This window comes from Nilaparvata lugens, chromosome X (assembly GCF_014356525.2).
Source record: "Nilaparvata lugens isolate BPH chromosome X, ASM1435652v1, whole genome shotgun sequence".
In the NCBI taxonomy this organism is placed as follows: Eukaryota; Metazoa; Arthropoda; class Insecta; order Hemiptera; family Delphacidae; genus Nilaparvata; species Nilaparvata lugens.
In genome coordinates this window covers 102,216,015-102,231,794 of record NC_052518.1, presented here as the reverse complement: position 1 = coordinate 102,231,794, position 15,780 = coordinate 102,216,015, and the positions used below count along the sequence as shown (strand labels likewise).

At 32.1% G+C, this 15,780-nt stretch overlaps 1 protein-coding gene across 1 annotated transcript in view; it reads right to left on the bottom strand.

Moving 5' to 3' along the window:
- Nucleotides 1-12,800, bottom strand: part of LOC111052767 (F-box/LRR-repeat protein 20) — a 32,526-nt gene extending 19,726 nt beyond the window's left edge. Inside the window, exons 1-6 of the mRNA XM_022339534.2 lie at nucleotides 12,447-12,800; nucleotides 11,039-11,106; nucleotides 8,911-9,040; nucleotides 8,467-8,630; nucleotides 6,318-6,475; nucleotides 1,614-1,753 (exon numbers count right to left, since the gene is read on the bottom strand). Coding sequence (XP_022195226.1) covers nucleotides 1,614-1,753; nucleotides 6,318-6,475; nucleotides 8,467-8,630; nucleotides 8,911-9,040; nucleotides 11,039-11,106; nucleotides 12,447-12,476 — 690 coding nt within the window. The 5' untranslated portion in view covers nucleotides 12,477-12,800. The remainder of the gene's footprint in view (nucleotides 1-1,613; nucleotides 1,754-6,317; nucleotides 6,476-8,466; nucleotides 8,631-8,910; nucleotides 9,041-11,038; nucleotides 11,107-12,446) is intronic.
- Nucleotides 12,801-15,780: the final 2,980 nt, after the last annotated feature.

Sequence of the window (15,780 nt, the reverse complement as noted above, 5' to 3'; positions counted from 1 at the left end):
TAGGGCTAATGTAATTATTGATACACAATATAAGTTACAAATAAATAATAGTAATATAAGTTACAAAATAAATAATAATAATATAAGTTACAAAATAAATAATAATATATGTTACAATATAAATAATGTAGCCTTTCATTTAATCACAACACAATAATTAATTCATTTATACTTGAAATTCACTCTAGAAGAGTTGAAACTACTATAGTTGTGTTGTGATAAAATACTAGGGTACTTCATAACTTTTATATAGTTTGAATAGAGTAGTTTTGTTTGTTCATACAAAATAAATACATAAATACTGAAACAATAATCTATTGAACATCAATTCTGAATATACTCTTCTATTTTAATAGATTGTTATATGAATAGTCTCCAATCGGGACGATTCATCCTTACTCGTGTTTATTCAGATGTTTCCATCATCTAGATGTATAATACCATAGCCACCTCTAATACAAGGCCCCGGCCTACGATATTGCAACGTCGCAGTGTAGGCCTAGAATCTAATACATGATTGGTGAGAAAGATTTTAAAAAATACCAGCTCATCTTTTCCACCAATCATGTATTTAATTCTAGGCCTACACTGCGACGTTGCAATATCGTAGGCCAGGGCTATTAGAGGTGGCTATGATAATATAATATATTGATAAATTGATCTTAAATTATATATTTTTTCTTTTCATCTAATATCAAATTGAATTTCAGTTCATAAGAGACATAACAGTAACAGATTTTGATGGGAAAATATCCCTCATTCAATAAAAAAAAAGTCAATTTAAATTTATTATTATTTAATAATACATAAGATAGTATGAAAATATGACGTGCAAAAAAATGAAATGCTGTATTAAAAGAATATATTTGTTAGTTTGAAGTAGCTTACTTTAAAACTGAAAATTCATAGAATCTCATATTCGATAAATATAACTTGAAGATATAGATGGTACTTGAAAACTGATGAACATTACATAATAGTCAATAACAATTGAGCTACTATCTGAAAGATAAGAATCACTGTATTTGTTTGCTTCATTCAATAAATTAACTTAGGATGAAGAGTATTTAAAATATCAATTCATTTATTCTAGCTCGTTACTAGTTTCATTTTCCTTAAAATATAGCTACCTATTTATCTATAGTGAGGTCCACGTGATAATGGCAGTGGCAAGGCAGAGAATCGGCAGCGCTGTTCTCCCATCTTTCTCTACTGTCATTATAACGTGTACCTCACTATAGTTTAATTTTCCTTGAATGTTGAATATTTATTTAATTATATTTAGGCTAGATACTAAAGAAACATAATAATGATTCTATTGATAGTACTTTCTATTATATCTACATGAAATATTTTATTCGACAAATCACCTATCAAATGGGAGTATTCCCAATTATAAACTGTTAAATTGTCGGTCCCGGCTGAAGTATGACAGTCGTAAGGCCCATTGACAGCTAAAATTATATATTCAGGCGGTGGGACCTTCCCACAGGGGACTCCCCACCAACAAACGCCATACGAATTTACTTTTTTATTCCCAATTGTGATGAAAAATAATAAATAAATTAATATGGAACGAAACACTGAGTGATGCTTAAAAAATGTATACTTACAATGCAACCGAGTAGATTTATCACTTCTAAATTGTGGCAATTCTCAGCCAAACAGCCAATAGCTTTATCCGTTACTTGGACACATCCTTTGGAGATAAAAGATTTAAGCTTTTTACAACCCTTCGCTAAAGCCTCAACACCTGTAGGAAAATATGTTCAGAACTATATTAGCTACTTGAAATCAAGCAATAACACAATAAGCTAATAACTGGACTAAAATTAGAATGTTCAACCAATCATGATTTCAATGTCATGTTTGAGTAGTTCATGGACTCTGAACCAAATTCGTTTAGTTTCTGAGTTTATCTTGTTTATTGTTTAGGTTTATTGTTGATTCTTGCATTTATTATTTCTCATATTATTTATTATTCTCGTATTATGATTGAGTTGATTTCTATATTGAGTTATATGTTTATTCATCAAGTTTCTCAAGTTAAAATTTCTTATTATTACCGATTTTATAAGCCGTATTAATCAGACTAAGGTTTAGTTCCTTTTTTATAATTTTTCTTTAATAACCTTCAAAGTGTGCAATATTATTATCGAATCTTTTATATTAATTGGACAAAGGTTTAGGTTTTGTTTAATATTAAATTTTAAAGAATCATAGAGTATGATTGGACCGTAGCATGTGATCTTATAACTTTTAGAGCCGTTTGCGGAATGTAAGCTTAAACTGAATTGAATCAGCTAGTGGCTTAAACTCGAATGAACCACATTATAATAAACGAAACTTGATATGGATTTAATCCAATTTATATTTGGTTTAAACTGACACTGTGCAAACGGTACTTATAGTTGGAAAAGTAATATTAACTCACTGGTTTCCATAGATTGTTTCAGACTTTACAGACATAAACGTCTACTAGAAGGTGTATGTATGGTTTGGTTTGAGAGTATTATTTTGAATAAGGTGTCAAGAATTGAGTTGATCATTTGAGCTGTTTGGTTCTCTGCAAATTTCATATTGGTTTAGTGGTTGAAATGAGGAGAATCCTCAAAATACTAGAGCAATATGAAACGTTACAGGCATAATTTAAAAAAATTAAATACCAAAGTAAATGATCAGCTCAACTTTTCCTATCATACTCCATTCCACAAATCAGTGAGTTCAATACTTTTCTGCAATCAAGTTCTAAAATCACATACTAAAACAAAATAAAATCGGATCTTCACCACTTCGTAATGCGGATAGGACAGCAAATATGAAAGCATAAATTTTCAAAATTCTATTCAAAGCAAACATCAATTACAATACAACAAACATTTCTGACAAAATTGGAAAAGAATGATCTAGCACCAATGTGCTCAGGTCTCAATTTCCCAATTTGGATTCATATCATATTCGAAATACACTGCATTCAATATTACAGACATGCAAAATGTTTGTAACAGAAAATGAAAATTAAAAAACATTCATCCATGAACAATATAATTATTACATAATTTTTATCAAAACTATCAATATCAAGGGAAAAATATAATGAGAATAATAATAAAAAGGAAAACATTTTTCTTACATCAATATCGATATCGATATTGCCATATATTAACGAATAAATATAAATAGGCTACATCGGACAAAGATTAAAAAAAAACTTGAAGATGATCATACTGAATAAATAATCGAGCTGAATATCAAAAATCCATTATCATGATAAAAATCGTTCAGCATATGCACTCATGCACTGAGTAAAACATTGTTCCTTTCTTTCAACACTCCAAATAATTCAGTCTAAAATATAACAGAACAAAGGATGAGAAAAAGTCGAAAGGATGATTCATGAGTAGCATAAGGCTAGTTTCCCACACATACGGTTCCGTTCAGTTCGGTTCGTTTTCGGTGTGAAACTATAATTTAGTATCGAATAGAAACCGCACAGCACCGAACATCCCCTCGACACGAAAAAGTTTCATCAGGTTTGAATTCGTTGCCAGGGAACAGCAAACAAATTAAGTCTGTCACACAAGCTCGGTTCGGTTTCTGTTTAACCTGATGCCAAAATCCTCCGTGTCAGGTCAATTCATTCAGCTGTTTTAACATCATTTTACAGAATTCGTGAAAATCTAAACACCGCATGTGTTTGAGAAGAAAATACAAAGGGTAAAAGAAAGGAGATGGGGCCGCCGAAAGCAATGGATGAACAGGTAGAAGTTCTAGTGACCCTTCAGTGGTCGCCTATTGTTAATGAGTTTCGACATTTTCGTGGTCTATTGTTAAGGATTCCACTCCGAGGAATAAATTGGTGGCCCAGTCTGATTACTTACAGGCATTTTCAGCTGTAAACCAGTGGTAGCCTACAGTGATTGGATAAACACACACATTACTCTGGATTATAAGTACAAATTTAGTCAAACTGGGAACGTATTATTTTTTATTTTTTTCTAACGATTTTTTAAGAAGACTTGTGCCACGAACACACGCTGTACGCTTTCCATAAGCTGATGCTATAATTATCATACTATACATTATATTGAATTATTTGATAATATTATATTCATACAAATAAATAATATAATACGCATATCATCAGCGCACATGATGAATAGCGCACATGATGTGTAACCACGGATTGTATGTAACTCAAGTTAGTCTGTATACAGCTTGTGAGCAAGTTGAGTTTCATCAAAATGAACCATTAGAAATAATTGAATAACAAGTACTTGAACACTGATCTAGATTCAATAATAAAGTGAGAATAAGTTAGTAACAGGTAAGGTGTAAAGTAATAGATGAGTCCCTACCAGCTAAAACTGCCTTCAAGAAAGCAGACGGGGCCGGCCACTCCGGCCACTAATGAGGGTAATGAAGCGGATTCAGAGGACAATAGAGTGTGATAGTCGAGAGTTGCAGGATGAAGCTTTTTGGGACAATAGCCCAGTGTACAGGTAGTGCGGCCCCGTCTCCTTTCTTCAACCCAAATACAAAACCTGATGAGGACCGTGAGGGAACCTTGTATGTATGAAAGTTTAATACGTTTTCGCCACACTGCACAGAAAGCAGCTGTTTTCCAGTCCCTACGTAGATCTGAAAGACATTGTTTGCAGACGACTCTCGTCTGACGTAAGAAAAGGTTTTTTTCGGTCTAGGCCAGAAAGTGGTCTCTTTCCAGCCGGTCATGGAAGTCCGTTGTTGATAAGTCATCCGCTAGATCGAGCGAGTGTCCACTTTCTTCATCAGCTGAAGTCGCCATGATTTCAATTCGAGTTTCAAATCAAACTAATTCAGCATTCGCTTCGCAACCAGTTTTATTCAATAATTTATTGTTGATTAGCGCATTCCAAATTTTCAAAAATGCTTTAAGATGACGACGCCCGTGATATCCAAGTGAAATTTTAAAAGAATCTGAAATCCTGACTGCAAATCTTCTACCACTAAAATCAAGAGATAGGTACGATAACAAGTATTCTTTATTTTGTATTCCTCATTTATTTTGTCAGCAATACCTGTAGTGTGGCGAAAAATATCGTTCGCACCACGGGCAAAAATGTTTTTCCGGCTCTCAATCTTTTCTAGTCCTCGGCCTACGGCCTCGGACTTGAAAACCGATTTCGAGCCGGAAAAGTCTCATTTTCTGCTCTAGGTGCGAAAATATACTATTTCGGCAACGACCAGAAAATGAACCGAACCGTATGGAACTTTATGAGTGTTAAACAAGCCTAACTGGGGTAGCATAGCACGTCTAAGGTAAGGATTGCTAGAAAAACCAGTCGTTCCATTGAAGAAGAAACAATAAACTGGTCTTATATGGAACGCTACTCATGTCATTATCATCTCAACAATCCCTAATAAACCAAGCTTATGGTTTTCTGTTATTCAATATTCTAACGGTAAATAATTACTGTCAAAATTATTTTTTCCTCCACCTACTGTCTAAAGTACTTACTTTACTCCCTGAAACCTAATACTAAAGTGTCACTTTTTCGCTCTCGGTAGTAAAAAACAGAAAAACTCCCAAGGGAGTAAAAGTGACTCCATTTAAATAACATGGGGAGCATCTCTATTTTGAAACTTACATTGTAATAGGTTAGAAGGTCTAAGCTCAGATGAGAAAGCATAATAGAGGTGTCTGTCATTGAGTCAACTGAATTCAATACCACAACCAGAAAATTTGATTAACTCATGAAATATATGTTTGTATGATAATTATTATATTCTTAATATTAGTAGACGATAAAAATTTATACAATTTTTAAAATGTTTTATTCTATTCAAAATACCAGCCAACAAATATTTTTTGATCTGCAATTCAAATCTGAACCGCGTGATCTGGAGTCAGCCATTTTTGGTAGCTGCTCAGCTGATATAATTGTTACAACTTTTGCCGATAGATAGCGCAATCGGCAGTGCCAATCAGACGACCGGTTTTTAGGTTTTAGATTTAGGTTATGTTGTTAGGAATCATTGTCACCAATACGTAAGTTATTAGAATGATTTTATTTGCAGTTTCTATAAAAAAATGTAGATGGAGGAAAAATGTTGTGTACATCACGAGCGAAAAATACTTTTTCTCCCTCAGGAAAATTGCTGCCCTCGGCTTCGCCTCGGGCTTCAAACTTTTTCCCACAGGGAGAAAAAGTCGTACTTTTCACTCTAGATATACAAATAACTATTGAAACGTGGGTCTATTCACTAAATCTACGTGGCTAGTAGACCGATGTTAGTAATTAGTATGCGAGAATATTGATAGCATAGTTAATTACCATTTTCGGTGATGTTTTCACACCATGAGATATTAATGTGTGTTAACTGTGAGCAGCCATCTGAGAGAGCCTTTAGTGAGAGATCAGTTATTGCACAACATGAGGTCAGGTCCAATCTTTGCAGCTTCGGACAGTTTTTGCTCAGAGCGTGGCATGTGCTAAACACAAATCATTACGTTTCAAACGATTACACAAGCTAATTAAATTACACAATCTGAAAATAAACCAACCATCTGTCTAATTTCCCAAACTCTAAATAATATCCACTGAAGACCGCTCCCCTCACCAATTAAACAACGACAACACAACACTTTAAACATCGAATCTACCACAACATTCATAACAACATATTTATACTCAGATATCAATGATTTTTGCACATACATTCACAAGATTCAACATATGATTGCAATGCATAATAAAAGCAAAACACTGTCCATGCAGGTAACTCATACACACATTGTTCTGTCATCTCAGAAGCTCTGCCTTTTTAACAGCTAGAAATCGATTAAGAGTATCAATTAAGTTGTGAGTTATTGGTTTGTATTTCTGTTTAAACACAAAATATTAATATTATCTAAATATTTTTAAAGTTTTGGGACCGGGTTTACTTTAAATGTTTACTCCAACATTTGTGCATTAATATTTAAAATATAATATTCCTATTTGGGACTTTATTATTTGGATTGTTTATCATCAAACCAAGACCAACGTGACTTTCTGAAGACTGTGTTCAATACATCAACATAGTGATCAGTGCTGGTCTAAAGGTGCGTACAGATTTACGCGTCGCGAACTTGAGCGATTCACTTTTAATCAGCTGATGCCAAGCTTTTTATATCTATATCTTATATACCGTTTCTGTAAAAATACAGATATATTCAGCTGATTCACTTTTAATCAGCTGATGCCAAGCTTTTTATATCTATATCTTATATACCGTTTCTGTAAAAATACAGATATATTCAGCTGATTAAAAGTGAATTGCTCATGTTCGCGGCGCGTATATCTGTACGCACCTTTAGATCTGAGAGGCGATCAATACCTTTGAAAATCGGCCATGCCTCAATACAATTCCATTGTTTTAAATGGTGGAAATAAATGCATAGCGAAATAATTGATTTGGATTTTCGTTTCTTAATAATTATTAAATGAATGGTGAATTTAGATGAATTTGATACGTTCAAATCCTACTCCAAACATTATACAAATATTAGAACAATCGGTATTTATAATTATTAATACTATTATTTGTGGAACAATAAATATATTGCTTCATCGAGAATTGTATTTTTATTGAGTATTTTATCATTACAGGTAAACTTCAACACATTTATCACAAGTAAAAGAATTGTAAAATTTCATTAATTATTTATTTTTATTCACGTTTTATGAGATAGTCTTAAGTCAGATCTCACTAGGAACAGTTTCCACATCTGGTTCAGTTTATTTTCTTAAAGTAAACCTGAATTATGAGTCTTGAGTAGAAAGATTTGACTTTTTTATCGACACAAGTATTATCAATTTTATTATTTTGCCATAGCCTAAATATTCTTTTCTTAGATTTATTTTACCGAGTTACTAGAAATGTTTAATTGTTATTAATATAAAATGCTTTTAAATTAGACCAATTTCAAAGTACACGTTTTGGCTGAAAATAATAATTATTGTTTAATTAATAATAATTATTAAACTGTAGTTAGTTAGTTTAAAAGTTAATACAATATTATTCCATGATAGTGTTATAGAAGATGAACTCAACTCTTATCATAACTGATAGATTTTTCAAATGCAGAAATTCATAATGTATCTCCCAAAAAAGGCGAATTTGAAGATCATAGAATGAACAGTATGATATATATTAGAAGAGGTTCGCAATTATCAAGATAGTTTCAAAATTTTGTCATAAGAAACTATCAGTGTCGCCTGCAAGTTGCTCAAAATTTAAGAGATCAAATGTAGAAAGCAGCTGCTGTATTATTAAGTTATATCTATAGAATACTATTCCAGTGTTATATAATATGAACTCAACACAACTGTTGTTTATCCAACGATACCAAGCGTAGGTCAGTTCAATTAAAAATAAATTTATATGAATTCTAAAATTTAGAATTCAATATGAAGTTATATTCTAGAAAGTGAAACTTACTTGTCGCTGATTTGCTTACATCCGTTCAAATTGAGATCTTCAATATTGCAGCAGGAAGAAGCGAGAAATGTCATAGAAACATCTCCTACTGATTTACAGCCACGAAGACTCAATTTTCTTAAAAAACCTCCACATCTTCGAGATATGTTTTCTATCACCGGTCCCTGTAACAATTGGAAAAACATACCATTAGTAGTTTTCCTTTTTGTGTAGTTGAGAAGTTCATATTGTGGTAATTATTCATATTGAATGAAAAAGACTAAGAAATTGTCAAAAAACCACTGACTTAATAAATCAGTGGTTTTTTGACAATTTCTTAGTCTTTTTCATTCAATTAGTAGTTTTAGTTTATAAAATATAGCTGCGTTGGTGGGAAATGTTGAGGAACCCAATTGTCCAGAACGTTTTTGTTAAGTTTGAATAATTTAGAAAACTGGCCCTCACCTCCACATCAGTTTGGAAATCAAACAAATCAATTCGCTGCCAATTACTTCCGTCAAGTGCGAGGACATTCCACGACCGTGATACTTGTGCACATCTACACAATGACACAACATCCAAGTATGAGAAAATCCTGTGAAAACAAGGCCACTTCATTATGCTCTCTCACCAACAAACTTACCAAGTTTTGACAATATAACAAAATAACAATTCAATTCAATTGAATTCCATTACAATGAGTAAATATAAATTATTTTGAATTTGATTACACCAACCACTGAGGCGAAACAGCTGTAACATAGTATTGTGAGTGAAATTGAAATTTATTCACCACACTGACATTTTTTACAAATATTTTTACAATGTGAGTATTATATAAGTATTATACGCCTGATATGCTGGTACGAGTGTGGCAAGAAATCGATTATCGGTGGGATGTATGTCGCATTACCAACGGCTGGCACATCCAACTAAAATAACACCCACACTTGAAGTGTTTTGTAACAAAATAACACATTTCTCAATTATTACATTACATTTACTGTTCCTCTCCCTAATTTTGATAAAAATAGTCCAAATGAGGTTATGAAAACACTTTTATAAAGATCACAGAAATTTACAGTCCAAATATACATTATACTATAATAATCAGTCGTTTGTTTTTCTTTATAATGTGTTATCAGGATCGCAGTTTATTGATGAGTCCCATACAGTATTGAAAGAATCAATTCTTATTATTTACTGTAGTTCACACTGCTGTATTCCTAATAGATCACAACTTTGAAATTGAAAATTTTTTAAATTGAAATTTATTCACAACATGTTTTACAAAAATGTTTTTACAATGCAATTATTATGGAAACAGTATCATGATGGAAAAAATAAAAGAGCTTCAGTAGCTTAACAGCTGTGGTTGAAGTTCTACACTATTTTACATAATAATATGATCGAGACAGTCACTCAATTTTGATAACTAAGAAAAGAATAAGTCTCTGTCAATTTCACACAAACTGCAATGGCAAATGGAGGAATAGTAAAAAACAAAAAAAAACTGAAACAACAAACAAAATATAAAATTCCTCCAAATGACACAAATATTCAATCAGTCAGCAAATAACAAAAAAATCAGTGAAGTGTACTGAATTCAAATCGGGAAACAATTTATAGATGTTTGACTACCAGTTGAAAACGGTATTCAGTACCAAAAAATAAAAATCAGAGAGATTAACATTTTATATTGAAATGTGAGTTATCATAGACTTTGTAGGGGAAATTTCTATGAGCTCAATTCTTAGAAATGGCATAATTAGTTTTTTATGTAGAGGAAAAATTATTTGTGAAACTTGAGAGTATTCTTTATCTGTGGATCCGGGAATATAGTTTATTCAAATGTACACCTTTTCAAATTGTTTTTGAGAAAGTACTAAATGTAATAATTGAGAATAGTCATTTGTATTTGTGAAAGTGTCAGATGTAAAAAAGAATACGGTAGTCAATTGTATTTAAATTGTTTATTTGAAAAAACATCCATACAGGTTTTTCATACATACAGTTATCTCTTTGAGATAGTATCATTTCGACTTGTGGTAATGCGATTTGTAATTGAGAAGATAAGATGTCAGTTTTAATTCAGAAATCAAATTAATAATCGAGTTGTTCTTGTTCACAAATTGAAATACAGAACACAGGGTCGCTTTCTGCTTATATTATGTAGGTAGTGCAGATGAAAAGGTAGAACACATGACGCAAGTGGATAGATTCTCATTTTCAATTGAACTTAATCGATTAGTTCTCATTCACATCTGTTATTTTCTCAAATATAAACGACTATTCTCAATTACATGTAATTACTTCTCGAACAAAATTTACTGTTCTCATCTATATCTTATGTTTTCTCAATTATAAATTCTCAAATAAAACTGATATCTACTTAATATTAAATTGATACTTTCTCAAATAAAATTCAAAAAGGTGTAGAATCACTTACAATGTTGAAAGACCGACAGTTGTCTGTAGCAGTACCAAGTAAGTTACACCCTGTTTGTATGCTAATTTCAATAAAAAGATTTAATATCAGTAAACAGTTACAAATCGTCAATCAATTGATATTTGCTAAATAAAATATTCTTACCTGAGAAGCAATTCCTTTGGCAATTTTTTGTTTATCAGAGCATCATCTTCAAAAAATACCCGGGACAACTAGAAAGAATAAACATCAATTACAATGACGCAAATATCTTAAGTATTGAAAAAAATTGGCTCAACAATAATTATGATCATTAAAAATGTGCGATTCATCGAAAATAATGTTTAATATTTATTTTTGACTAATAACACATTTACGATACAGTATTCACTTTAAATTATTATTATAAATATTATTTTTATGGGCATACTTGATAGTTATTTAATTTGATAGACTGGAACCTTTATTTAATTATATATTTATTTGTAAATAGAGTAATACCTTTTTATTTTTGATAGTTAAAAACAATTGGATAGCCCTGAAAAAATAAATCATGTAATATTTAGTTTTATATTTATAAATTATTTTATCAATTTATACAGGCCTACTGTATTTTGTATGGATCACTAGAATCTCTATGGTTCTTTCTGTGATTCGACTATAACAATTTAGTTTTTTTCTTTCCTCCGACCACTTTGTAAAATCCTATACATAGGGACAATAGTGACCTCCACTAGATCTATCAGTCTCATGAAGCGGCTACCAGAATTGTATTGTGTGAAGGGGATCAGACGTCACTGTGTCGTCATGTTGTTGATGTCAATGTGTCCGCTGTGGCTACTATTCTCCCTGTCTACATCGTGCTTTTGTTACATAGTTGTAACAAAGAACTTATGTAATTTGAACTTTTATTCAAATTCAGGATTCTGTGTAAATGTAATCAGTGACGTGTTGCTCTTAGAACAGAGCAGTAAGAAAAAATTAAATCTATTGTTATCACTGAAAGCTTTTGTAAGGGATAGCCTACTTTATCAGCAATATTATAACTGAAAAAAAAAAAAAAAAAAAAAAATAAAAAATATAAATGAAAATATCCCCAAAATGTGACGGCAAACGTGGAACAAGATAGATGATGGTAAAATGATTATTTTATACAGTCAATTTATCATCATCAAAATATTCAGATCTGTGATTTTCAACAAAATGTGGTATATTATTTATATTAATTTGTACCTTAAATATTCTGGAGAGTAGAGATATTTACATGCTAAGATTACTAAAGTTAATTGTTTTGCTCTGACCATTCTCTTCTAATATTCAAAGAAGTCATCACATTCTGATGAAACAAAATTTGATCACGTCAACTCAGGTGTGAATATTTGAATATGAATTAAGACATTGAAATTCACACAGGCCAGTCATTATTCGACTAAAAATTGTTGCCCTACAAGTTCAAATAGTCATCATCTCATCACCTGTGAAGTTTTATGTCAGGTTTATGTAAATAATTACCTATTGTGAAAGAAAAGGAGAATAACAGTGTACAGTGGTACGTATTAAAATCATGATTTACCTCGATTTTATGTCTCGTGTTGTGTATCATTCTTCCACGAGTAGAAACTAGAAATCTCAAGGGTGGTCATAAATAAAATTGGATAAAAATCCGAGGTAAATATCAATGAAACAAAACTAAAAATGTAATAGTCAAACAAAATAGTTGAATATCATGCAGTTCAAAACACGTCGATATTTCATTTCCTGAATGAAATATCAATGCATTTGGTAATATTCAGCTAGAAAAATTAAAATTGAAGAGGTTTTCTGTTAATATTACACGCACTTCCACACTACACATTCATGTTTATTATGATAATGATAATGTACATTTCAATTTCATTATTATGATCGGATTTATAACAATGACAATGACTTAGAGCAAGAGGAGTGAGGATCAGGAATCATACGGGATCTCATCATCTGTTCGCATCGTGATCGTTCAAAATATGTTCAACTCTATTATCTTCTAGTTCTATGTTAGTTTCTTGGCAGTACTCTTGGAAAAGAAAACGTATAATCAAACTGTATTAGTAAGAAAATATAACCTAAAAGGTGAAACATAACCTAGAGCTGAGGCATCAAAGATGAAAAGTGAGTATAAAAATTTTAATTTTTGCTTCTGAATGGAAATAATATTCTGGTATTATCCAACATTCCTCAATAATTGTAGAATAGAAAGCTTGCATCTCAGAAAATGTTCGTGTTGTATTGTTTGACTATACGTCAGCGTATGATTATTGGCTATGCGATACTTTGTCCACAGTTAACTTGTTTTCAGTTTTCAGTGTTATTTCCAAAAATATTCAAGTTTTAACATATATTTCTTGATATTCCTCAAGTCCTTTGGACAGAATCATAGGGTAGTAATATAACTCTGAATTTTTTAACATTCACTTTTATTACAGCTGTCGAGCTATTATGTTGGTACTGTTTGGAAACCCTAGTAGCGCTACCATTCAAAAAGAGATTATGACCAACTTATGAAGAAAGACATTGTTGAAGAAATTCAAAAAGAGATTATGACCAACTTATGAAGAAAGACATTGTTGTTGGATATATGTCTTGGAATTCATTTTTTTGAAGTATGCAAATAGTTTTTCTCTCTTTCATTTCAGCAAAATGTGATTAAAACCTGTGAGCATCTCATCTCATTACTTCTTACTTACTTATCTTGGCGCTACACAGCCCGATGTGGGTTTTGGCCTCCTCGACAATCTGCCTCCAAGCCTCTCTGTCTGCTGCCTTTCGCCTCCAACTTCTCACTCCTATCGCTCTCCACATCCTGCATCCATCGAACCCTCGGCCTCCCTCTTTTTCCTACAGCTTCCAGTTTCTTATCTCATCTCATTTGCTTAGTACTATTCATATTTTAAAAGAATTACTCTATAACTTTGAATAGTATGCATTGCCATTGGTTTCTGATACCGTACGGTCATATTTAAAATACTAAACACCTTATTTTTCGACGATTGGAAGATAACTGAAGAAATCGACCTTGCACCAGTGACTTTGCTCCTCACATTTTGTAAACTAAATTATCGATTAATCCAATTTGGTCGGCATAAAAAAGTCATGCCGTTGTTCGGCGGTGAGCTCTGCAGAGCTCACCTCTTTGTTTTCACCAATACTTTCAATTTTCTTTGTACTTTTCTCGCATACGGTAGAGTTATTTTCAAGGGAATAATAGCCAGCATAATTCTTCGGACATCAGTGATATTTTAATTTCGAGCAAATAAATGAAGCTTTGAAAATAAATAAAATAATATGAGTGAACAGTGATAGTGAAAATCCGTGTCTGCTGTTGTTTATCTATTCTTTTTTCATTTATTTAAATAAGTTATAATAACAATACTTTTATTGTGAACAATTCGAACACTCACGTTTCATAAGCTAATGTCGCTCATTATTAAACTAAACAGAAACACTATGAAAATACATGGTTCCCTCCATTCAGAATTCATAGTCCCTTCCATAATTCGGACCACTCTATAATAATATGATTATGAAGTTTCAGGGCAATAGTGCTGAAGGTTTAAATAACCAGGAAAAATTTAATTCTAGAGTGGCAATACAGTATTGTCAATGGTAATCAGTATTGTCAACTAATTTTCTGCCATTTTCTGAATTTTCAATTTATCTTCAACTTATTTTCTCAGTATTGTCATCCTCAACTAAGAGAAAGTTTAGTAATAGACGAAAGTAAAATTTAATTTCTAACATTAAATTATGTCCCACAGTAAAATATAAATGTCTTTCTTTGACATTGTTGTTGACAAGAAACTTGTTGTTGGATATTTCTTGGAATTCAATTATTTTACTATTTCAATTTTGCTTCAAATATTCAATTTTGTCAGGTTACCCTATCGGTAACACAAACGACAGTAACTGTGAAAGACTTATTATTTTATGACATGTCCACCTAATCGTTTTCTTTTCTTTTTTAATACGAATAAGGGGAGGAGATTTTGCAATTTCCATCCTCTAACAATTGTCTGTGGAAGAATAATTCGACAGAAAGTTGGTTTCAAATCATTAATAAAGAATGATTCTGACTTATTCGTCAAGTACCTGTGTAGATTAATTGTATGATATGAATAAATGTAAGCTATTACCAGATAATACTGAAAATTTTACAATTCCGCCTATTTTTAAATACAGATTGATCCCATGAAAACTAGAAGGTATGAATAAATAGGAAATTGTAACTTCTTATTTTGGAAAATTGTAAGTCTTCATTGTTGTTTTCCGTCACGAACTAAATCACTTTTTTGTTACTAAATAGAACGACTAGCAATCAAATTTCTTCAGTACCGTAACTGAATTTATTCACTTAGGTACTGTGACAACGAGATCTTTCGGCAGGTCCGCCATCAACATGGTTGTTTCTCATAGACAAGTAGAAGGATAGGATGGCAATTTTTAGTGTGCTGTTATTGGTGTCTATAGGGTTTAGGTGGGCCGTCCACTGGAACCGATTTTGTCCGAACTAGCATCAATCGAAAACTACTGAACTCGTCCAAACGAAGCCCCCAACAAAGAAAGCTATAGATGCTCGTCCATTGCAACAGGTTTATATGTCCGTGCACGGCCGTCTCCTAACCTCAAAATTGTTTCACAGTCTTTTTATGTTTTTTGAACTTGTTATGTTTTATAAATCTTTTTTATATCTTTGTGAGTAAACAGACACAGAAGAATGACTTTGCCTACTAACTAGCTTGCCACTTCACTTTCTGGCAACCAGCCAACTACTCAACTAGACTGACGAAAACAGTTCCAATGGACGACCGTGTTCGGCCGAATCAAAGGCCGGCAGATTCGTCCGATCCAACGGCCGAAAGGATCGGTTACCC